This window comes from Toxotes jaculatrix, chromosome 18, assembly GCF_017976425.1.
Source record: "Toxotes jaculatrix isolate fToxJac2 chromosome 18, fToxJac2.pri, whole genome shotgun sequence".
Taxonomy (NCBI): Eukaryota; Metazoa; Chordata; class Actinopteri; family Toxotidae; genus Toxotes; species Toxotes jaculatrix.
The window spans coordinates 5940983-5966931 of NC_054411.1; the positions used below are offsets into that span (position 1 = coordinate 5940983).

General features: G+C 42.2%; 1 protein-coding gene across 5 annotated transcripts; it reads right to left on the reverse strand.

Moving 5' to 3' along the window:
* Positions 1–415: 415 nt before the first annotated feature.
* Positions 416–25903, reverse strand: ttyh3a (tweety family member 3a). 5 transcript variants are annotated; one of them, XM_041062205.1, is made up of 18 exons: positions 25568–25903; positions 24912–25131; positions 21758–21927; positions 19544–19655; positions 19158–19378; positions 18181–18276; positions 17655–17727; positions 16777–16852; positions 13763–13818; positions 12975–13067; positions 12062–12154; positions 11236–11372; positions 9706–9879; positions 9169–9244; positions 3676–6149; positions 2911–3009; positions 1435–1456; positions 416–1301 (listed from the first exon to the last, which is right to left on the reverse strand). In XM_041062205.1, exons 2-15 carry the CDS (start codon positions 25035–25037, stop codon positions 6078–6080), a joined length of 1575 nt encoding a protein of 524 aa, XP_040918139.1. In that variant the 5' UTR covers positions 25038–25131; positions 25568–25903; the 3' UTR covers positions 416–1301; positions 1435–1456; positions 2911–3009; positions 3676–6077. The 5 variants fall into 5 exon arrangements, with proteins under 5 accessions (XP_040918139.1, XP_040918138.1, XP_040918137.1 ...); XM_041062204.1 differs by having other exon boundaries at positions 416–1352; XM_041062203.1 differs by having other exon boundaries at positions 416–1451.
* Between the last annotated feature and the right edge of the window lie 46 nt (positions 25904–25949).

Consider the following 25949-nt stretch of genomic DNA (forward strand, 5'->3'; position numbering starts at 1 on the left):
CTAACTGCCAGTAAAACGGAAAACCCCAGAGAGGGAGGCGAGGAGTTTTGAGTAGATGTGGTGAAGTATGGATGGCTGCCACAGAGGGACATTCCTCAGAGTGCAGGGGATTACAGAGGCGCTGGCCACTCGCACATTGTCTTCATGACTTTCCTTCGCTATATCAGTCGGTCTCCAATTAACAGCCTGCATTGTCTGTGGGATTAGGAGCGGCGGGACAAGTCCCACTGGCCCAGAGAGAGATCTCACAGCAACTGGCACAGTCCTTAATCCTGCTCAACGTGTGCTCTAAAGGCACACCAAGTGGGAGTTTAGTATAATCCAGGTATCACATATCCCTGCTATAGAAGGACTTGAACTTTGTAATAAGCAGCACTTGAGTGGAGGACTTGAGGAATTTGGAGGAGGACCAGCATTTCTGTCTCGAGTTGACCAGGAGCTTTTTTTTTTTTTTTCTCAGCTGGAAGATGTACTGCAGGAAATGAGTAATTTTCACATTAAGTGCTGTTTTTGTAAGGCAAAGTCAAATCATCCTGCAAGAATCAAAAATTCTGGTCACTTCAATATTTTTTAACAGAATGTCAGAATTTTGGGAATAAAGCCAGATTTTTTTTAATTTCATCTAAATTTTCACATCTAATTTTCTGAGTTGCTTATAATTATTAGCACTGGTGATTTAAACTGCCAGATAACTGTCAGTCTTTATTGTCCTCTGTACAGCAGCATACAGTTTATCATATTGCGGTATACTGTATGCAGGTAATTTGCATTAAAGCAAAATAAGTGACTCATGGTGCTTTGCACAAATGCAAAACAGGATGGAAACGATGACGCACAACGTCAGAAAGTGACAGTTTCTCAGTAACCTTAGGGTAAGAAGATTAATCACTGCAACACATTTCAGGTGCAGGACAGGTGGTGTACAGGAATCATGGGCTGAAAACACAAATTAAAGTTTTATATTATTTTAACCCAAATCACCTAAGAGTCTGAATACTGGTTCGTTTTATAGGAGGCGGTGATCCACTGGATCATGAAAAAAGTCTTCACACAGAAGACTTAAGATAACTTTAAAAGAACAGGAAGGAAAGGGAAGTGCTTTGAGAAAGTCATGAAGCAACTCAGTGAGCAGGAGCCTCTCTGTGTGTGGAGTAAAAAGGTGAGGAGAGGGATAACCAGACAGCTCCGTAAATCCTTCGCTGGGTACGTGCTCCCACTGACTGGTCCGGGTGATGTGCACAAAGGAGGAGGTGAGGTGTGAATAACGTGAGCGCTGACTCCCAGGACACAGCTGCCTCCCCCTGAGCCCGGCCACAAAAGAGACAAACCAGGCACCCTGTTTCCTTGACTCCCTTTAAATCGCAAGCAACAAAGAGGTAGGATTCCCTCCAGAGGCAGAACACAAAGGTGCTCACATCCTGCGTTTGCACTCACCACGTAGGACGTCTCATCTGTCCTGCAATGACAAGGCGTACATGTTGAGAAATGAGAGGCAAAAGTGGACATTATGAGGAACACACTGTTAAAAAAAAAAAAAAAAAAAAGTGATTCCCTTGAGTCTCTGTTTCACACATTTTGTTTTTTATATTTATACTTTTTTTTTTTGAAAATCAACACCCTTGAGACAAGTGATCCATCACAGTGAACATAACATGTCAAACTTTTATTTTTAAATTTTATTTTTCTACATAATTCAGATTATTGGGGGGTTCCTTGAATGCACCAATGAGGAGGATTTCCAAGATACTCCCTGCTAAGTAACTTAAAGATAAAGTCAATGTGATGTCCACTGTGAGAGTCTATAGTGTGCTTTTCATACTGTACCGGACCGAATGGAAACTACATGCAGTCAGGAAGGCAGGGAAACAATCTAAATATTTACGGTATGTTTTGGAAAATGGCAGCCATTATTTGTAGTTGCTGAAACATGCAAAACCACTGGTTTATGTTCTGCTACATTATTCACCTCGAGTGTTTGATACCAGAACTGCATTTGAACACAGAGTATGAACCTACACAATATCTATAGCAGGGTCTGAGATGCTGCCTGCTCTGTTATTCAGGCTGATAAAACGAGTGCATTTCTAAATGGAATTCCTGTCCTTTGCAGTTTCAGTTCTCTCGTGTGTCTCCTGGCCGTCGTACAGCTGCCTGGCAGTGAGAAGACAGAGTTAGAAAGAGAGCTGTGGTCTGACCGTCTGGCAGAGAGCCCAGCCAGACTCAGGAAGCGTCCTTGGGGGTGGAGGGGGGAGTCAAAGGGTGGAGGCACTCCCTCCCCACGGTCTCCCCTCTCCCTCCTCCCTCATCATTCAGCTCCTCACCTCAAAGCATTAGTAATGCATTCCTCCAGTCCAGCAACAAGCACGGTAATTCAATTTCCTCGACAGTGAGACCGTGTGAAATTTCATTTGCATCTCTGGGTCTGTGTGTAAGACGGGTTGTAAAAACCTCTCAGCCTCCGTCATGCTTTGTTTGTTTACTGCTTTGTTTAGATCAGCCCCCCACAATAAACAGCAGGGAGCCCAGGAGATGATGTAATCTCTATACTCATCTTTAGAGACAGAAAATACCTCAGAAGATTAGGTAAAACTTTGTGAACATAGTGCCCAAAATTGGTGTGATTTAATATTTTAGTAGTCTAAGTTTGTAGTTTACACTAAAAAAACATAGTCTGAGTAAATAATGACAAGTTCAGTTATAGGTCAAATGATAAAACATAGTAAAGCCTGGTCCAAATATGTGAAGATAAGAAGATTAAAAACAGAAGATCCGCTCCCTCTGTGTCTTTTCATATCCCATTCCAGCCCCCAGGCTCCCACATGAGAAGTCAGTGTTCGGGGCGACAGCAGCTGGCCGGCGGTATGAAGGAAGCTGACAAAACCAGACTGGTGGCCCGGTGCTGACACTGACCTCTTGCCTGCTGTCAGCCCAGAGAGGTCAGGAACACAAAAACTGCCTTTCTGCCACGCTCAGAGTGATCTGCATGCAAGCCTGCGGTCTGTCACTGCACTGCAACAGAAATAAATACCAACACACACATGTAATCTTTAACAGAAATAGCACTTCTACTTTCTCCAGAAATTGTGCACAGTCTGTACAAAAGGTAGACGACATCAGTCTGCTGATGTGAAGCTGAGAGGAGCTGCAGATTCAGGTGACAATTCTCTGAAATACTGATTATAGCCAATTTAAAACCAGTCTTGATAAACTTCCTGGGAAGATTAGTAAAATGCGTCCTCCAGTTTCTAACAGCTATCAGACCAAATCATCTACACAGATAATCTTCAGTGTCCCCAGAGTCAGTTCAGAACTTGGTAAAACCGCATTCTCACACTGTTCACCCTGAACTTGAAATAATTCATCAGATAAACTTCCTCTGGAAACGCTGCCTTCATATCAGACATTCAGAAAATGTTTCATGAGGCATATAAATCTCTCAGGTCCAATTTTGTTGCACTAAATGCAATTATTAGAAATTAAATTTGTGTGTTCTTGTGTAACTATGTGATAGCTATGTTATGCCCAGTGTTTCTGCGGGGTTCACCAAGTTGAACTGAAAAGCTTTTTCACATCACAGGATGCATTTTCTGCTGTGTTTTACAAGCAGTGTTAGAAAAGAGAAAAGAAAAAAAACCCCTCAGTGGTAAATGAACAACAGTGAAGGTTTGCTGCTACCTAGTGTCTGTTCCTGGTCAGGATGTTGGGACGCATCAGCCTCTCTATAACACAAAGAAATCCAGTGAGCTGGTGCACTACAGTTAAGGTTTGTTTAATTTTAAAACAGCATTCAAGCTCAATAGAACCACAGGTTTTACATGTACACATTTTAGAGATTGCAAAAATGATGTCATCAGTTTTTTTAATACATCTACTGTGATTTTTTTTCCTGATTAAAAAAAAAAGAAAAATTACAATCTACCATTTTCACGTTAATGAAGCAACACATTTCACTACAGATTATAAAATTTAAAAAAAATCTACGAGCAAATCAAATAAAAAAAAAATTAAAAAATGCGAAAAAAGATTTTTAAGAAATAAAAAATGAAATGTCAATTTCAGTATTTTTTTTTTTGCCTTTTTTTTTTCATTTTGTAAATGTTTACAATCTGTACAACAGCTCTGCAGAAAAAACAACAAAGAGAATATGACCACTACGAAGAACAGAAAGCTCGCGTCAGTGTAATAATGTCTAACAGAGCGTAAATGTTCGGAAAAATCAGGCTCATTTTCTTGTTCGATTGCGGAGGCAACCAGGAGCTGTGAACTTCACCAACAGCCCTAAAGTAAAGACATTTAAAAAGATATTCAGATAGTAAAAGAGTTGTGCTTAACTTGTTGGCACAGTCTCAGAAATCACCTCTTGTACTGGTCACAAAGCACATCTACTGTAAGAGAAGAAAGTTGAAGCTGCAGAAGCACAAACGTCTCACTCCACATTGGAAGGCTCGACATGCTTCAACAGGAACAATTTCCGGATTATATAGAAGGAAGAGTTCAATCCCTTCACAGCATCCACTCACCCTTACCTACTGTCCTTATAAATGCTAAAACACATTTGTGAGACACTGCACTGCCAATGCATAAGGTTTCTCTTGGAAAGTCTCTGAGAAACTGTGCTATGCATACTTTCACACAGACGTGCATTAAAACTCCTGTTGGGAGAATCAGTGAGTGGCATTTCTAACTCTAACATTTCTAAACTGCTGCACTTGGTGGAGGAGATCGTTGCCGGAAAGACTCAAGGATGTGTGTGTGTGTGTGTGTGTGTGTGTGTAAGTGTACAATTCCCAGTTCTGTTGAAGGGAGGCGAAGCTTCACAACTTAGCAGAGACATGGAGAGAATTACAAGCAGTCTGGTGAAGAGAGGGCACTGCAAATTATCTTAGAAAAGTCTGGAGTAATAATAGTAGACAACACACACTCCTCTGTATTCCAGTGCTTCACCGTCGTCTTCAAAGGGCTGAAAAAAAAAAACAAGAAGAAAAACAAGCTTCTGTTTCCAGTAGTATAAAATCTTCTCGCCTTTGTCAAACTCATTATGGTTCAATCCTTTTTTTTTTTTGGATGAACATCATCATCCCAGCTGCATTTCCGTCACGCAGCCTATATCAAATCCTCTGAGAGCATCAAGTTCACAGCTTCACAAGTTACAGTCACTGCTGTGGAAAAGTGGCTCATAAAAAATGTATTTAAAAAAAAAATGCCACAGGAAATAACCGTGTCCTAAGGAAACTAAAAGATCTGTATCAGACCTGTACGACGTGCAACTCTGCAGGAAAACTGGTCCCAGACATCAGATTTAAGACAAGATGCAAAAACAAGCCAATGTGCATAAGTGATTTACGGTATGTCAGGAGAAAAATGCAAATATCATGTTTGCATTTTAAGTCCCACAAGCAGAAAGAAAACCTGAGCAACTGAGATGCTGCACTGTGAAATTAATCTAAACTCCGACGGTTTGATCTATGGTGAGTGTGTAATGAGAAACGATATCTGCTGCTCAGGTCTGAAGAAATGATTCCTCCCGTATTTATACGCAAGGCATTTCTCTCACTCTCGCACAGGAATGAGCGAGGCCGCAGTACAGTACTTTACAAAACAAAACAAAACAACAACAACCAGTAGTAATCAGTGTTGGTCTGTGAGCACTTCCAGAGTCCTCAACACTGCAATGCCTTGTTATGTGTTTATGTGTGTAACTGTACATATCTTGGTGCGTTCAGGTAAAAATAAAAAAATTAAAACTGGAGTGCAGAAGTCAGGCCAAGCTCCGTCACATCAGATAAATTCCCAGCACCACTGATGACTGTGGAAACTGGATAAAAACCTTCTGCATGAGACTCATGAGATGAGATTTGATGGATGTCCTCACGTTTTGCTTCAACCAACCAGCGAGAGCAAGTTTTGGTTTTCCATTACAAGTCGATTAAGACAGTTAACGGTGGAGGGAAGCAGGAGGTGGAGCGACTGACTGGAAAATCATCTATGAGGAAAAAGACTGAGTGACTGACTGGGATGGGAGACTGAATGTAACTTTAGAGACGTCAGTGCTGAAGACGGGACGAGTCCAGTGTTGTCTAGTGCGCTGGAGGGTTGTTAGGGTCTGGTCGGCTGTTGGCCAGGTACTTTGCCCGCATGCTGGAGGTGTACTGCGGATGAGAAGCAGAAAATGACACATGGAAGAAAATGTGAATTATGATTTCACTCTTTGTAGTTCAAAATGTGAGTTACATAAAACATGAAAACCACTCCTGTCTTTTACAACATACAAAACAAATTCCATGTAGGATTTGAACTGAAACTGAAAGATACAGGTTTTAAAGCTTTTAAGAGTTGTGTCTGCTGGAAACAGATTCAAAGGCTCAGGGCGTTTCGAGTAAGAGGAAAATCCTTTTGGTAAATAAATGATCAAAAGCAGCAGTGAAAGAACATGAAAATATACGGATTGGACCTTGTATATCAAAGCACCACAGAACGCAATTCAGTCAACAGCTCAGAGGAAATCCTACACAGATTACCACTGTACCACTGTACTGAAAACTAAAGGGACCTGAAACGATTCAAACACAGAAAGAACATCACAGCAACAGCTAAAGAGGACAAGGACTTCAGAGTACGAGGAGTTTTTAATAGATATACACCAATTCTAGCAGAAATTCTTTCCCTTATTTTTGCTGTTGACCTTCGTGCACATTGGTAGGGCCGATCATTCATATACATTTAGGATGCACACATGCATTTTTTTTTTAAATACAGGAGACACAAGCACAAAAAGGCTGCAATTCAAACTCGTGTGGAAACACTACGCTGACTTTTCAACTGGAATATATTGTCTTGTCTTGTGTTGTGATCACCTTCGGAGCCATTTGGACAGCCTGTTGAGGATGTTGAATGCTGAGAATACGGACTAAATTAAACAGCACGACTTACCTTAGATGTTAAAGAAAAAGATTTTATGAACAATAAGCTAATTCTCAACAGTTTATATTTGTATAAAGAACAGGGGTTTTCAAAGTCTTGACACTGCGAGCCTCCCCTCAGACAAAACCCAGACAACCGAGGCCCCAACACCGAAATTTTCAGTTGAGTGTTTTGTCTGTATGTCCACAGGTTTTCAACACAGAGCAAACCTCTGTGTCTGAATGGATCGAGAAGAGATTTTTTTTATCACGTACTATTATTGTCTTACTTTCTGCTATGGGGATAATCATTATCCAAGTTTGGAAGTACAGTTCTCACAGTGCTTTGGGGAATGAAAACAAAAAGTATCACGTTGCCACTGGAATCAGTCAGTTTGCTAGCTGTGGGCCACAACCTGAGCCCCGATTTTTGCCTATATTTGTTTACATAAAGGCACAATATTATTACTGTGTAACAATTCCACTAATAAATATATTTTTGTAGCTGTCCCACCAAATACAGTGAAACAATTAGGAAATAAATTGTCTACATGACGATAATGAACAATAAACCCTGTGAACAGTCAGACATCCAGTAACTGAACTCTTTCAAAATGCGTCAAAGTGTGTAATATTTTATTCAAGAACCAAGATAAAGCAGTTCCACCTGATCAGTGAAACAGTTTAACGGCTTCATAATTTGACGTTAACTTGTGATTGACTCATAGATCACAGTGAGCCTCAGGGCATAGCTTCACATGTTCCTCCAAATCCATCTGTGGTGTAGGGGGTGTAGGGGAACATGCAGCCCAGGGCCACAGGAAACAAACATCAGGTGAGACACCAGGTGGGACAAGAGTCAGGACAGGGGGAGAGTGGGAGTGGAAGGAGGGAGGGGGGGGTGGTCCAGCAGCCCTGGTGGGACCTGAATAGAGGGTGAGTAGAGCTGGGAGTTTGGGAGGTGGTACAGAGGAGGAACAGGCCAGCAGGTGGAGGAGGCGGGCATGTTTTGTACCTGTTAGCATGGCAGATGAGGTTACCAAAACGATCTTGAACTGTCCGAGGGCTTTAACTGCCAGCAGTGACCGCTGTTACTGTCCGCGGCAGTCAAATACAACTGTATGGATTCGCAGGAAAAAAAAAAAAAAACGACAAGAAGAAGAAGAAGAGTATAGAGAAGATACACAAAGCAGCGTCTAGCTCCAAGCAGACACACAGACACCAGGGAGGGCAGGATGTCTGGTAGAGGTTCAGGCCAAAGGGGTGGACAGGAGGGAGTAACTGAGGCTGGCTCGTAATACTTACTCTAAAATTGTTTCAACATCTGCAAACTGTGTCAACTAGTTAAAAAGAAGTTCTTTCACACCATAAAATCTTAGTGACAGCTGCACAGGATCAAAAACTCTGAACACGGAAAGAAAAACAAAGAATATCAGACATAGTTTATGCAGACAAACAGCAACCGGGAAAAAGCTACCACTCAGAGGATGTCAGAAACACACTTCAAATATCAAAACAAACTTGATATGAAATTCTGCTTGGGTGAAAGCTCGCTGCCTGTACATGTATGAATGGTGCTGTTTCTCGATACAAACTTTGCCTGATGAAGGTCTGACGACCAAAAAAATCTACAACTGTGTCACTGAAGGGACAGAAAACACTGCCATACAAGACATGTATTACTTCATGTGACACTTTACTGATCCATGTAAGGAGATAAATTTTTGTTTCACCTCCCTCTTCCATAAAAAGGGTCTCTATATGCTTCTCTCTATATCCTGATTACCCAAATGCCTGATTATAAAACTAGTGTTCTGTCTTACTATCACAGTGGTAAATACTGCTTAAAGCGTGTTTATCCATGTTTCCACTTGCATGCGTCTGTGGCTGGTAAGTTAATATGCATGCTTTTCTTAAGGGTTCCATGTTGTTAAAATGGGCGTTTCCAATGCTGGAACTTTCCCTGGGAAAAGTTTGTCAACTTAGGAACTGAACCTGGGTTTAGACTGGAGGAACCCAAGACGAAATCCAGGTGTAAAACAAGTGATGACGCCACTGTCAGGTAATTTGCCAAATCTTTCGTTCTTCAGATTGGGTGGAAAAGCAAAGCTTGAAGTTCAGTTCCTGAGTTTAATACTTCTGGTTCCACAATTCCTGTAATATTTTGTTAATCAAAAAGGGCAGACAGACAGTCCCTCACAAAAGGCTGCCAAATGACCCAGAGGTGCTCCTATAGGTGTCATGTTTTTACAGGGAATGCGAAGCTTACCGAGGGGGGAGGAGACTCTCGTCCGATCAGGGGCGTGTTTTCACAGCGAGAGTTCTGGAAGTTGGCGTTCTGAGCCCTGTTGAATTAAACATGCAGTGGGATCAAACACAACAAGCACACATGTACAGCGTAAATCCCTACATGCTGCTTTCCAGATGTGAAACAGTATACTGCATACGTGAAACTTTCCATGTTAGTTTTCAGCATACCAGCACAGAGCCAGAAACTGGGGGATCCCCTTCCCTCGCTTTCCCTAACACTGGGCTGCTCTCATGAGGCAGAGAGCTTTGGGTTTCACAAGGCATCACAACTGGGGAGCAACAGCTGCATCTGCTGACCACTGCAGGACTTTCTATAGGAGAACTGAGCCTCTCTCTGGGGACGTATAAGCTCACTCCTGAGTACATCAAGTATCTTGTATCAGCCTCACTGAGCAGAACACAGCCTGTGTTGTGAAAATAAATCGTCCACTTCTGCCTTTCATTTAGTGCTGCTTTCTACTCAAATACACTGTAGTTTGAAGGGGTGGTGACTTACATGTACTCTGTAACCGGTGCATTGCTGACGGTGTGGGCAGCAGCAGGGATGGAAGTCTCGCTGCCGTAGCTGCTGCCACAGCTGTACAGGCTGGGCATGTGGACCCGGTACAGGTTATCATGGTTTTGCCTCCCTCCATGGCTCAGAGACTCGTCCTCGCTGTCCTCCTCGCTCCTGCAATCACAACACAACACTGTAACACCACCACCACCAGGGGGACCCCCTGTCCTAACTGACGGTTGACAAAGGAGAATAAAAAAAATGCCACGTGGTCACATTTTGATTCAATTTCGTCACTGCCTGAGGGGAGAGGAAACAAGATGAATTCTCTGCTGTTTGAAGCAAAGAAGAGACAGTTTTCCACTGACCTTAATGGGACTGAATAAAGACTGTAAAAATAGACTCATGTAATTGGTTCAGTTTCTACAGGAGAATTAAAAGCCCTAATTTTGCATCAGCACAATAAATGCATTTGCTTACTCTTAAACAAAGACAGTAGCCTACTTCTGCAGAAATAATGTGATTCCACTTGTTTCTTTTCGAACAATGAGGCTCAGTAGTTTATGTCAGATAACAATAACAATGCCATCGTGGAGCCTGTCTCCCTCTAGTGTTCATGGTATGCCAGGCTCTAATCTAATCTAATCCATGAGATCATAGGATTACATTTAGTGCAGATTACAACACATTTTCAATTAAACATGCATATCAGAGAAAAAGTGACAAACTGATTGATTAATTAATAATATTAACAAAGTCCTGGAAATGCTAATGTTCAATATAAAACATATATGTTCATGATAACTTGGCATTTGAAGCTGTAATTCCAGACGGGGTAAAGGGAATTGGCTTGAATGCATCATTATAACAGAAACAGCAGAACAAGCTTAGCTGCAACCACTGAGAAAAACAGACCGGTAGCGTGTAAGCCTTTGCTTTATAACTGGAAGCTCCAGCTGAGATCAAACTGATCAACATGCCCCCCAATGGCAAGAAGGGATCAGTTAATTATGTGGTGCAGCTGAGCTGACGGCTGTGCCTGGGAAACCGCTTTCCTCATAGCCATCCTGCAAAACCTTATCTGGTGCTGATAGGACAAAGAATCATTCTGATTTCACCCCTCTGCTGCTGAAAACGACACAAGCTGGTTATGATAGATTTAGGCCAACTCGGCACAATTAGGGGGGATAACGGGAAGTAATCTATTTGAGGAAGCAGCTGGAGCCTTCTGGACTTGTCCCGGCGGTAAACACAGCCGGTCTTTGAACAGCAAACAAACACAAACAACTCTTACGCAAAATTATTCATGTTTCCCTATCTGCGTGGAGTTTTCACCGAATTACTTTGGCTGCTTCATTCCCAGGCTGCGTAAAAGCAGAAGAGTTGCTCTCAAACCAAAATTAATTGATAGGCTTCTGCTCTTAAATTATTTCTCAGTGTACACTCAGCCCTGCGCACACAGTCAGCTTAAAAGCTTTTATGCGGTTATGACTTGAAGCGGGTATACAGGGGCTGCAGTGGATGTCTTACCTCTTGCCCCGCCAGGTGTGAGGCACACTGCAAACTATCGAGGTGAACATGAGAGCAGTGACGAAGGAGAAGAGCACGAGGTAGATGAGGCCTTCCAGTCCATCATAACACAGACCCGTCATGGCCTGGACGTAGTCCTGCAACAGATTTTATTGTGGCTTGTATAAACAGTGTCTACATTCAAACAAGTAGCAAAAAGCCAGAGCTGCTGTTTTTTTAAATTTCAGCATGTGGATTCGAGGGTCTTTAAAATGCACCCGCTGTGATTTCTCATTTAAACTAGGTCAAACCAATGAGCTCACAGTTGGTGAACTACAAGGAAGTTTTACCTAGGTATTGGAAAGAAGCACTACGCTCCACATTATCATGACTGAGAATCTCCATTCTGTATGCACTGCACAGCAGAAACACATTTCGTATTCTGCTGAAGATATTCTAATTTTCATGAAATAATAAGCTTTGGCACGATAAAGGGGCAGAGGAGAGAGCAACAAGAAAAGAGCTCCACTTGCACGTGTGCACTTGGAATTTGGAAACCACTGAGGGAAAATCCTCCAAAGAATAGCAATAGCCAAGTACTTATCATTCAGCCAGCTTCATAATGGGTACATTGCCAGTATCAATTGGACAAGAACTCGCATACAGGAAAGCAAATGTTATTTATGGTGACAGGTGTAGTCAGCTGCACAAGCACAAAAGAGGGGCTGCTTTATGCAACTAAGCTACTCTACAAAGATGTCACAACAGATCAATCGCCAGGACCTTTTTCATCAGACATGGAGCGACCCTACAGTCTTTTCTTGTAAGTTTTCTCCTCCCTGCTCACCATGTGCAGGCTGCGACAGTCCACCAGTGCAGTAAGCTGATGTAGGCTGATCTCCGTGGTGTTCAGAATCCCCTGGATCTCCTCCAAACTTCCCTGGAAATGAATGAAGAACAAAACAAAATTTGCATTGTTGAAAAAGGCTTAACTTGAAATCCAACTCTGGCTCCTCCGTATGCCACGACTTACCGTAACAAAGACACTGGAAAACAAAATAAATGTGTACAACTCTCTGTCCACGTTACAAAAATCAACAATAACATGAACAATTGCAAAATGGAAGCAGGTGAAAATTATTTTTAACAGCGATTCATTCACTGATTATCCATTCTACGCACATTTATCAGGGATGCGTCTTTCATCAGTATACAACAGGGCACAGCAGCTCCAGCTGAGAAAGCAGATTTTCGTGTCTGATACATTTTAACGGACTGTCTCTCTTCTTCCTCCTGTTCTCATCACCGTTTCAGCAGAAAATTTGTCTGATTACCTGATAGAAACATTTCCACAACCTCAGCACATTTCTCTGTGTGGGTATGTGAAGTGAAATATGCCTCTCTCTATGCCCAGTGTCAGCTCTCATTTGTGCCTCTGTCAACACAGTGTAAGGACTAGTGTTGGACAATACCACAGTGTTGTATTGACAAGGGCCAGTGAAAGCCTAATGCAGCTAAATGGACATAATGCACGTCCCAGGTGGGCTGTCAGCAGATCTTTATGTGGACAGGTGCACTTCACTTCTCTGCAGGTCAGTCGTTTGGTCCCATTCACTGGGATATTCTGTCATCACAAATGGTACAATAGTACAGGACAGCTTGTGGCCTGGGGATGGGGTGGGCTAGGTGCTGGTGGGTAACAGACACCCTGTAATGTGCCATTTCTAGTAAAGAGTGTATTGATGGGGCTGGAAACATACCTTAGTTTGTTTATACTCTCTGGTGGCAGAGCGCAGCAGCTCGGACACATCATCCTGCATCTCTACTAATGCTTTGTGGCTCCCGGAAAGCTTCTGAAATAACGTATAAATACTGTATCAGCACAGCGCATCTCAACAGTACTTTCATTTTTAATCATTACCAAGAACCCTCAGTTGCTGTCTCCCTTTGCAGCCATGTAGAGGTCCAGTGAAAGCATGCTAACAGTTTAAAGATGTGAGCTCAAAGACTGAAAGACTTGCTGTACATATGCTTTTCCATACAGTTGTACTAACAATAGATGCCTGGACCTCAGCAGCACTCAGACGTTTTGATTTATTCATGTGGCTCGAAAAATGAAATGTAGGTAGTCCATTAAAGCATGGATACAAGTATGGATTCACAGTAAAAGTGACATTGTACTTCAATATAAAATCACTAACGTCGAACTCGTGCTTTGAAGCAGGCGTGTGCTATCAGCACAGACGCACAGGAAAAGCTGCTCTGCATCAGTTTTCCCACTGGCAGAATGGGAAGTATTGTACTACTACATGGGAAAAGAGTCCTGCTCTCAGGCAATGGGAGTGACTCACTGTGCCCACTTGAATTCTTACTAGTTACAAGGTCAAACATCATCAAGTAAATATGTCTATAATATCGTGTCTAGGGACATTTAAGTAGTATCACAATGATGTTCAAGCTATAAGTTAGACAGAACTTCATAGCGTTAAATGGAAAATTGGTTTGATTTAAAATGACGAAAACAATTTTGGCAAAATGAGCAACAAACCTGCTGGAAGGGGTTGGTTTGTTCCACACTGCAGCTAAGGTAGTACTGCAGGATTTCTGTGAATAAAAAAGGACAGTACAAACAGGACACAATGTGTTAGCAAAGCCACATAAACTCACATGCAGGGCTATAACTAACAATTATTTTCATTATCGTATAATCTGCTCAGTATTTTTTCCATTGTTTTTATGCCTTCACAATCAATCAATCATCACAGCCCAATCATTTCAGCCCTATTCCTGTGAAATATCTGGCTGTTTGGCTGCTAAATGCACCACTATGTTCACCAGCTAGCTGTTAACATTGCCTGTCTGCTGTTTGGGGCTGGGCAGGTAGTGTACAGTTGGTTTTAAGACTTTTTTGCTATGAAAACAGCTGCCTGCTGGGGTCGAAATCAACACCATGAGAGCAGTGAGAGTGCACCAAAACAGTAAACCTGTGGCCCGACAGCTAAACAACAAGCTGAAACTCACTATAAAGCTATGTAAATCTGAAGGGAGCTACAGATTCAGGTGATAACTCCCTGTAGATCGATTACAGCTGCTTTAAGAAAACACAGTTATGTCTATTCATTCTGGTATCTCTTATTTCACACTGCACTGTACTCCTTCAGCTACTACAGTTTTGTTCAAGGAAAGAGGCCAAGAGAAATTTTATTTTATTTTCTGCTTCTGTCTTGTCATGTTCCCTGCTGCTCTGTTAGAGCTCGACTGCTGCCATAACTGCGCACCTGCTGAGCTAATCCCGAGCCCTGAGGTGAAATGTTCCAAGAGAATAAAGTTCACATGTGCTGTAATAGCATGAATGAATTAATGTGTTTTTCCCTTGACGCAGAAGCCCCACAGCAACAACAAAACACACAGCCGGTGAGAGGCTTAGGTATAACCCTTCTTACCGCACAGAGCCAAAAAACGGTTACATCATCTCTGGAGGTATTGTTAAATCATGACAAGACCAAACTTGTACAATGCTCACAGTACACCATAAACCAAAGCAAGGGTTTTGGACTTTCACATGCTATTACTACCCACTTCTGTTATTTCTTCAAAACTGCGCCAGTGAGTGGGAGTCGATGAGGAATCCTTTCTCTGTGACTAAAAAGCGGCAGCAGTGGCCACAAATACAAGCTGTGAGAACACCACCACCGACCTAACACATGGCGCAAGTGACGTCCCCACACACTGCTGCGTCAGGAGCCTCTTTCCCACACAGCTGAGCATGAGAGGAGAATTTCCGGCGCCGAAAAGTGCATATCGAGCAAGCTTCTGTCTATCCAGCTCTCACACATACACCCACATATGTTAATATCAGGAAGAGCAGATTTCCTGGAGTCTGACTTTTGGTAATGGATGGAAATACTGATGCATCATCACAGGGCGGGGGTTAGCTTTTGTGCCGCTTGGTGTCACTTCTATTACTTCTTTCGCCACTTTTCCATGTAGCAGAAAATGAAGAATTTGACCTGCTCATGACTAAGTGATGAAACCTCAGAATAAAACTTTAGCTGCGATGCAGTGAAGAAGACGGGGTATTGTTCTGTTTTACAATCAGACTGATTATCAGTGAGCCACGGCTACGGTCACATGGGAAGCTTGCTTATTGGACAGAGATTTGGCAGCATATTATCCCAGCAGGTTAAAAATTTTGGCAGGGTTAGGGAGTCAAAACAAATCTGGTTCCGGTCCCTGGAGCTTCAGAGAAAAAGCTCTCTGAGTATTTTGTTATCATAGGTTTTCCAGGCATGAGAAACTGCTGGCTATCAGAGGTCAACCAAACCGGACAAGCAAATGTTCTACAGAGAGACTGAATAAATGCTTGTATATTTTGATTTGAGATGCAGCTCATGTTTGTCACTGCTGCTGCATGTGTGAAGTATTTCACAAACAAAACCAGTAGAAGCAAAGAAATAAGAAACTCATTTTCCGTTTGGATTAAGACCATGTGTCTCATATAATTACACAATGTGAAGAAAGCAGAGGAATGAAAAATAACAATGGGGGTTGTTGAAATGATGCATGTTCAAGAAAATATAACAGGCATCCAGGGGGAGGAAAGCAATAAATCCAGTGTAGGAATAACACACTTTGTACTATCAAGAGATTTGTCTGGTGCAATTTCAGACAGGCAAGAGCTGAAAAAAGGAAAATATACAAGAACTCAGTAAGAAGTTATTTTTCCAAGGGCGACATTTGTGGGTAAAAGTAGTCAAAATCTAATGGCACATAATATCCAGGGATTATTAGACACTTAATTCATTCATTGAAATAAATAAAGATTTCTTTGAACTGCTGAATAGTTAACATGTGTTTCATGGGGAAAAAAATAGAACTGAAAACCCCCCATACTGCATGAATCAGCCCCAGGGCAAACTACGGCTTCATATCTGCAGAATAATACAGTCCAGTGCATAGAATATGCTGATGCTCACGGATCGGATGAACCATACAGCACAACATAGCAGAACAGAGGAATAAAAGACAAATTGTGAAGCTCTTGCTGGAAAAGGTCTCCGTGTAGGCAAAGAGTTCCTGTGTTTTTATTTCTAAGCTCCATTTTCTCATTTGGTTTTTTCCAAGAACTGAAGAGGGATGCAGGAAATGTATTGTCTCTTATCCTCTCCTCCACCGCTCTTATCTCCCTCATGCACTCTGCTTCACACACACTCGCACAAGGGCGAGGCACAATTTTTTCCCCTCTTACACGCATCCCATCATGGGACAGATTGGGCAATTACTAAAATGAGATGTGTCAGAGAAGCTTCTGTACTGTTTAAAAAGGCACCCCATTGCCCTCTTGACCCTACCACAGATGTGGCAGTAAATTTACAGGCTTTTCATGGGCCATTAACAAGACCAAGCCCCGCTCTTCAGAACGATGTCGTCTCACTGCTCCACAATAACATGTCCTCTACCACTGCAGATGACTAATATTCATGGATTTAAAGAGCTGGCAGAGAATATAAAACCATCTCTTCACAACATGCATGAATGATGCTTAGTATGTGTGATTCATACCTTGATTGATGACTCCATACTGGTTTGCCACTTTGGTGACATACGTGTCAGGAGCGACACAGAAGTCACTGGAGGTCTAGAAAGACGAAGAAAAATGAAGAAGACACAGTTACAGGGACTCTTCACATCATGTTAACAACAATGAAGTGAAGCAGCGTCACAGCCATTGAAAAAAATGCAGCGTCATCTTTGATGTAACATGCGAGTAACTGATCGCAGCTTTAAAGACGCTTTAACAATGTGACAGGCTGACTGTGTCTCAGCTGAGAGCAATCACACAAACTAAATTAAGCACATTTAGGCGTGAAGTCTGATTCATCTGCAGGGGAGGAAATCCTCCACATGAATATTTAATTTGCATAAATTAAGATTTACATTCATCAATATGTTTTCATCCTCCTGGAAAATTAACTTAAAAATGACTGAATTAAGTCATAAATAAACAATGTGTAAACACGTTAGATTTATGCTTCTGTAGTCTGGATTTAAGGAGTTTTTGTCTTCTGTGTGGCAGCCAAATTAGTTCCTTTCCTTCCTCTGAGAACAAGAGCTGCAATATTATGGCTACAGCTAATCCCAGTTATTTTGCTTGTGATCACAGATCTTAATCACCATCATTAGACTTGAGGATTTTTGGAAAATGCTGAGTGACCAGAAAGATAAACTTCCCCAATACAACAATCTGTGAAACTGTGTATTTCAGTACACATTTTATAAATATTAAAATTCTTCAACTGATTGAGTGAAACAAATTCCCCTCCGAGGCCAAATTCTGTAGTCATTGGCTGTGCACACAAAAATCGCATTATCCAATTATATGCAATGAACTGTGCAGCTCTACCTGGAAAACAGCCTCATGCTCTGATGGAAACACTTACCGCAGAGACGGCTAGCTCCAGCCCCAGGGAGACCCAGCTGATAACCAAAGCCACTACACCAAACAAGCACACCCTGGGGAGACAAGAGGAGGTGTGAAGTTTAAGTATCTTTAACCTGTAGTGCCACTCGTATGTTCATCTGCACTCAAATACAATGTGGGAGACATGTTTAAGCTAATTAAGCTGGTCTTTAAGCATGTGTCAAGCCTTGTGATGTTTCATTTTAGACCATGCACAAGAATAAGTTACAAGATGAGTTACATGTCATTTCTGTATTATTAGTAATCATCAAAATAGTGAAGACATCATGCTTGTGCTGGCGCTAAATGAATTGTGACTGGGCTGATATTTTTTAGAGCATGAATTCGTCCTGGCTAAACTGTAATGACAAGGTGGCTCTGATGAGCCGGGGGCTTCGTGTACAGAAATTGCCATTCACTCTGTGACAAGAGCTAAAATAATTTCCCAGGGCAGAGTCATTTTCCCTTAAGTGCTCTTGTCGCCATGATCTCGTGATGAGACTCACCCTACGAGTGTTCCCTTGGAGTTGCGAATGAGGCCAAACAGCACCAGAAGGCAGATGAGGACGTCGAACAGTAGCAGGCCTATGTAGCCCAGCCACCTGTGAAGACAAATGTCATTAACAACAAATGGAGCAACAGAGCACACCATCTCCAACTAGAGCTCCATCTAAAAAGAGATCACAATGATCTTAACTCAGACAAGTTAACTTTTGCATCATATAAATCACTACAGAGACCATTTCAAGAATTTCTTTTAACACTGTTGAAAACAAAGTCCAAGAGGATGCCAAAAAACGGTTTCTGTTGTGGATTAAACAATTAACATTAATTTAAGACTTCTTTACAAGAGGAAATGCACAGACAACATAAGCAACCTCAATTTGCATTCATAAAGTGTATCTCACGTCATTCCTGCTTTGAATTAATGACAGTCTGTGACACAAATAAAAACATAGTGAGCCACTTGCATATAATAGTTTTAGGCATACATGTAGGCAAACTCAATACAGCCCAGAGGGACTGCCACGACACTGTCTTCAATATTTTCTAACAAACTGGGAAACTCAATGCTTGTTTGCGATTCTAGGTAAGTCAGCTGTCTGTGCTCATCTCTTCTTTCTACTTTGGATTCACCCAGACATTTTAATGCAGACTCATATCCCACAGAACAGTGTGAGACAAGACTGTCTCTCTAGGGAAAAGGCCGGCTAACTTTCAACCTTACAACAATATATGACGTCAGAGATAAGCGACAGCCGAGTCTTTACAGAGGTGTAAATTACTGAAGGAGTGTGTGAGTTTGCACAGAAAGTTTAATAAAGAGATGCAGTACATGAATCATGGTCTATTGTATGCAGTGCTCAGATGTTAATCAACACTGCATCAGACAGGAGCTGAATATAAGCTTTATTTTTGTTGTATTATTCTGTATGGCACTCTTTATTTCAATGATGCTTGGACTCCAATATTTCAGACTTACCTGTACCAGTCATAAAGCTCAATATTGACGGCGAGCTCCTCCAGGGAGATGTTGGTGTTGTCCCAGAAGGGAATCTCCGCCATCTGTCTGACCAGCTCGTCCAGCTGGCCTTGAAGCTTCTGGATGATGGACAGGTAGTCCGCATGCTGCTCATACTGGGTCTCAAGCTGTTGCAGATTGTCATCTACTGTCTGGTTCAATGAGGATGTACTGTCATATACCTGGAATCATCACAGGGACAAACAAGGTCATGATCAAGCTCAGAGAAGAAAAGGGAATTCACTACACAACTGTAGATGGTAGAGGCAGAGGAAACCAGCACTGCTCATGGCAGAAGGGCAATGAATTATTAAACATGTTGGTATAATTTGTGCTCTCAGTCTTACCAGCTTCTGCACCCCAGTGATAGTGCGGTTAGCATGGCGCAGGGAATACGTCAGCCGATTCACTCCATCACAAGTCTCGCCGTTCCCATAGAAACCGACAGCAATGCCAGCGCTGAGGGGAGACAAAAGGAAGGCAGGGGAGAGACAGGGTGGTGAGGAGGAGGGATTAGCTAAAAAAGACACAGAGAGGAGACAGAGAAGAGTGCGAGCGAGGGGGACAGCGAGGCAGTGAGAGAGGCGTGTGAACTCTACATTAACCCTGTCGGCTCCGACCCCAGTCAACAGACTCCTTTCAGCTCCTGCAGAAAGCCTCCATACAGAGCCATGGAAACACAGAGGAATGGACCAGCTATGCCCCAAACCCCACATTACGGGTGACAAAGGCTGCACTGAGGCAGGAGATCAGCTCTCATTTGCACAGACAGGCCTCAGGTTGCTGAAAAACAGTTATGGCAGCTGCACAGGCAACAGTTCCTATAGGTGCATCAACAGGAAAAGTATTTTCACAATATTATAAAATATTCAGACAATCTATTTGCCTTCAATTGGAAATGTTTTATATTGAAATGTAGTAGAGTAACAGTAATACAGCTTTGTGTGTTCTCCACATTTCAGCAACACAGAATACACTTCTTTTCTGTGCTCTGAGAAGCAATTTGAAGAGGGAGGGCTCAGAGCTGATATCTCTTCCTGTTTTGCAGCTGTTGGTCTTTTTTACTAACTTCCATCTGATGCCGGAGTGGATTTTATCAAGTGGGAAGATGATAAGCGAATCACTCCAAGCTAAGTCTAACAGTGTTCAGCCAGGCATCAGTGGGTCTTCCTCTTCCTGAAGGGCTGCTAATCTCTTCCTCTCACACTCTGCAGTGTGAAAAAGGTGAACAGGAGCAGTGTCACAGCAAAAATAAAAGCAACCTCCCCGCTGTGATGTGCACCTGTGGAAACTCTGCACTGCTCGTTCTATATTGTAGAAAACAAGTACGCAAAGAAAGAAGAAGATCCTAATATCCTTAAAAGGGGTCAAGTGCTTTGTGCACTGAAGCGCGGAGTCATTGTCAAAGGACAAAAGCAAAACAAGGCACAGAAATGTCTGATATCGCCAACTTGGTTTTACTTGCTGTCACTGAAACACATTTGCGCGTGGGTACAAACACACACTAATACAGTGATTGTAATGCAGTTCTTGTACTCATCAGGTCCCCAAGCTCTTTGTGCTACCCTGAATCAACCGTGATGGCTCTCTAGTGGCCCATCAACAGGAGGAGGAAAACAGGAAACAAATGCTGTGCTCTAGGATAGAAAGTATGTCCAGATGGTACAGTTCTCACACTACTTCAAAAACAAAAATAACAAACCACAACACTGAAGCCAATATATATGTTTATGAGATAGTTTAAACTTTCTTGCTGATCTTTGCAATAAAATTGTAGGGCTGTCAGTCTGGATGCTAGTTCTGTCTTAGATCCTCGGTTTAAAATAATGATTAAGTCCCCTGGGTTTCTGATAAGAAGCTGTTTCACTGAAGTGTGATTCATATTCTTCCAATTAAATGTGATTCATATTCTTCCTATTTGGCAATTTCATGTGAAATGGGGAGACTGAATAAAAATGCAGAAACATTCAAACATATTGTTTTTTCTCTCTGTGTCCTTAGGATACAGAGAGGCAGGTGGTTTCAGGCTGTTCTTGCATTTAGTGCAAACCACATAATTTAAACAGTCAGCTAGTTGCTGTCTGATGTCACGCTTCTTCCTGTATCTTTGTCTTTGGGTGTGGTGAGTGTGAAGTAGCTAGCGTGAACAATACAACTGGTGAATGCCATTTGCAGAAAATGCAGACAGTATGCATCTTAAAGATGAAGTACTCCTGAGATCTGGTTTCCCTCTTCACTTTGTTGATGTTGACATTTATATAACATATGCAGAGGGACATGGCAAGTGACCTACAGCAAGATCCTTATGTATAGCTCTCCTCCCCTGCCACTCCTGTATTTGGATGCAGGTTGTCAAACACTCAACATATTAGGACAACTTCAAATACACACTCTCTGAAAGCTGCACCAAATTTTGTCTGATGAAATACTGAAATAACTTTTCAGTTTTAGGATAAAAGGAATCACGACTTTATGTCAGATGAACAGCTTAAGTAAGTGTGCTTGGGGATCCAAGAACATACACTGAGTCCTCGCCACTGTGATCCTGCGTTTGTACTCACCTGCAGACAAGTGTTGCTATGATGACACACCAGGCCGTGCAGCAGCAATCAGCGTTGGGCTGCTCCACATTTTTGTTTCGCCGGCAGCACAGCCAAATGGAGTAGAAGAGCAGAAACAGGAGGTCCAGGGCCAGACAGGCGAGCGCCACACCTCCCAATAACAGGATGGACTGATGGACAGAAGAAGTGGGTTATGGAAAACTCACTGCTGATACCACTTTCATGTCAATAACAGTGGGAATAATGGCCTCCGGAAGTTTCCCACAGAGACATCACACTGTGTGCTTAAAGAACTGAGCACCAAATACATTGCCTTACATGCTTTACACTTATCTTCCCCTCTAATTGAACTTTTGTTGATTTGTGAGCATCACAGGCTTTAATGATAAAAATCAGTGCGAAACAGAAGGAGCTTACAGTTGTCTTACCCTCTGCCCAAAATGAAACTGAAGGTAAGTTTAGTGTGCAAGTGCACTGGAAGACCAACTATAATCAGGAGAAAACATCTAGAAAACAAGATCTTATCTTTCCCTGTGATTAAAAAAAAAAAAGCGGCTTTCAATTGTGATGAAGTACAGAACAGCCTGTTCATTTAACCACAAAAATTACAGAGCTAATTGTGGACTTGATCTCCTAGAGACAACTGAAAAAGCCACAATGAAAAGGTTCTTTTCAGTGAGAGAGATAATTACAAAATGCAGAGTGAAAAAAAAATAAACACTCCCTGAACAACTCCAGAAGACTGTGAATATCTATTACACATTACCATTGTCATCATCACTCTATGCTGGCAGAATTTCAAAGCTAATAGCAGAGCAACATACAGTGATATTTACACCTCTCAGCCAACAGCAGCACTTCCTGCGTAGGTCACAGAGGGCCACCGTGTTCAATGTATACTCCTGAGGATTGATGGCACAGCACAGATTTTCATCCTCTTTTCAGCCACTTTTGTTTTCAAAAAAAAAAAAAAAATCCAGTGTTGTTCTATTTGTTCAGTTTTCTCAACGAAGCACCACAGTGACAGAAACTCCCCAATGCAGGGGTTGCTGACCTGTCCCTGCCAGTGAGTGAACTCAATCTTGTCAGTGAACAATTGTAGGCTCAAGTCTGGGCAACGCAAAATTTGGTGAGACTCTTCTTGTGTACCAATCCCATTTAGTGTTGACTGTGATACAAACAAGAAAACTGGCCACAAATCAGACACAAATGAAACTGAATGACTCAGCTCCTGCATGTTGCTCTGCATAGTTCAGCCAAACGGGGTTCACCGAGTGCAACACCAATCCACGAGTAAGAAACTACACTCCTACTGCATGTAAGGTTTGGTGCATCACTTCCATATAATCACAGTCCAACAGTGAGCACCACTGACAGCTCAGCCATCTGGACACGTCAAGACTTCCCCTGAAGCCTGAGCGAGAGCACGTCATTGACAATAATTAACAGCCTGTCATCACAGTAGGTTAATAATCATGGTTTAGCAAGCTAGCCTAATGATGACCCCTTTCATGATGTTCTTGTCGTGATAAATGGGCGAAGGAAGTGAGACAATGTGCTGAATTAGCCATGCATTTCAATAAAACGTACATTATAGTTTAATCCAACCTATTAAGTTTCCTCTGAATACCCTCATTTTAACAGTGATGTTGTGTTCAACTACTCGCTGTTCATGCTGGGCGTCACACACGCACAGCTGCAACCATTATCCAGTCAATGAACCCTTCCTCTAGTCTAGCAGGAAAAGCCTCCTGATCATACCTCAGAGAACTACAGAGTGACAACAGTGAGGTGGTACAGTGATTTTTTTCTTTTTCTCATCAGATGGACTCCAGTGGCACCTCAGATAAACAACAAGTTACCTACACACAGTTAGTCAAAGCGAAAAAAGGATGTACATATATTTTCCTCTTGAGATACTTTCATTTTCAAACAAGAATGTCTGGACAAGCTTTCGTGTATGACCAACGATGAACGCAGCTGATTACGATGCATGTCTGGAACATGTCTTCCCTGTTCTCAGGAACCATGGTTCACTTCTGCTTTCACTTCTGTTAAAAGCTATCCCTTATCTATTGTGATTCACCCTTCCCTCAATAGTCTCTCAGTGCCTTTTAAAAACCACATTTTCAAAAAGAGACAGCATAAACAAAGTCAATTAATAAACAAACTAAAGAGATCATTATCATTTTAGGATCAAATAACATTGGTACATTTAGCTCTTTATTATGCCAATGACAAACAAAAAAAACCTCCCATCCTACCAGACAAGGGATTAAGTTAACTGAACAGATGAATCAGCTGTTTCCACAGGATTTCTTTGTTGGAACATAAAACCAAAAAGAAGGCAATGTCATCTGAAGTTAATATTGAGCCATCTGAGACAGAAGACTATTCAGGTTCTCTGATTTTTAAACAGAATGCGCACACAGCCTCTGAAAGGAGAGGCATGACCTGCTCACCAGCCACACAGTTCACAGAGACAAACTGCACCAGGATAAATGAGTAAGTGCAACAAACCTGGCAAAACTACCACTTCAGTACAAAAAACCAAGTATCACTTGACCTAAATTCAGAGATTCTCTTTAATATTAACCATGTGAACAAATGTTGTGCTGATCTCCCCTCCCCCAGTCTTAGCTGCTCACCAGGCTGTGCAGTATCCTTATGGACCCTTGCTACCAGTTTAACCTCTTTAATCTGAGAACATAAAGGTTTTTACTCCAAAGGCACTTCAGAGTCAAAATGCTCCTCGTGTGGTATAACAAACACTGGTTATGAGCTGATCTTAAGGAAAACGATATTTGAGGTTGCTTTGGTCAACTTAGATGGCTTGGCTCACACTACACAATGCCAGCTGGCTGGTGTCTGGAAAAGGTCAAGACATGGATATAACAGCTACACACAGATGGTGACATGGATGAAAAGGTGAAGAGAGAGAACAGGTGGAAACAGGTCATCTGTCACTGAGAAAGCTGATCAACTTTATCCACCTCACCATACCCTCCTCATTATCCTGCTTCTGAACGTGAACACAAATCAAACTGATAATGAAACAAACATTAGTCATAAACATTCCTGTGGGTGTGTGTAGGCTGCATGGATATCTAAGGTCACCTGGGACAAAGCAAAGGAGTCAGTGAGGGGATTTTACCTGTTGATATGTCCAGTCCTCCGGTCGGAAATCACTGCTGGTTTGCTCGAACTTGAGGTTGAAATGGGGGAGTCTGTGTAGCAGGTTCACCCACCATGGTGGAGAGTAGCTAACCACTGCTGCCATGGCGAGTAAATGTCAGTGAGATCCGCTCAGCAGACAAACAAGCAAACTGCTTGAAACTGTAAATAGGCAGGGGAATCCACTTCATAAAGTCTGTCTGTATCCGGGATGAAAGCAATAAAAAACAAAATAAACAAATGTATTATTGCTCATCAGGCATGAGAAGCTAGCTTGCATTACACATACTTGATAAAGTTGAAAGTGTCATTTAGATTGTGCCAATTAAAAATATTTCATTATTCAACTAAATGACGATCGATTCACAATTCAAAAGCTGCACATACTGTATTATATGATTTAGTACTGGCTGTTAGAAGCACAACTGCTCACTGACCAAAACTAGTAGTTAGCTTTAACACCAGCGACCTGAAGCTTAGCAGAGCTAGTTAGCTTGTTAACCTGTCAACTTAAAGCAGAGTTGTGTCGCTAACGGGGATCCTGCTGTAATGTTAGCAGTGAACCCCTCCGAGTGTCGTGGCCCGTTTACATTTTGCTGTAAAATAATCCATTTTTAAAAAGATCGTTAAGTGTACCTGTAATGTAGCTAGCGTTAACTCAGCTAACGTTAGCCGGTTTAGCCGCTGGTTAGTTCAGTCCGCTGAGACTCGAACAACAACAAGAAGTCTCTTTTGTTCCTCTTGACATTCTCCTTTGCGGTTTGTTAACATTACATCCTGTTTTTTTGTTTTGTTTGTTTGGCTGGTAATTCCTCCGTTCGTGTCTTGCAGTCTTATTCCACCGCAGCACCTCAAACAAGACCCTCCGTGTAAAACCTCCGTCCACAGTTACAGTTGGAGTGCGGGGAGACGGGAGCCAACACGGCGACTGTTCACGACATTAGCCCAGCTGGCAGCCAGCCCGGCCCGGCCCGTACACAGCCCACCTCACCGGCAAAAACAACCCAGCAGCGCCGCC

Coding starts and splice junctions, on each gene's coding strand:
- ttyh3a (XM_041062203.1), bottom strand. CDS start 25,037: ATGGCAGCAGTGGTTAGCTACTCTCCACCATGGTGGGTGAACCTGCTA. Junction 13,068..13,762: donor AAACCAACCCCTTCCAGCAG/GTTTGTTGCTCA, acceptor ACGTTATTTCAG/AAGCTTTCCGGGAGCCACAA. Junction 9,880..11,235: donor CACACCTGGCGGGGCAAGAG/GTAAGACATCCA, acceptor TTGTGATTGCAG/GAGCGAGGAGGACAGCGAGG.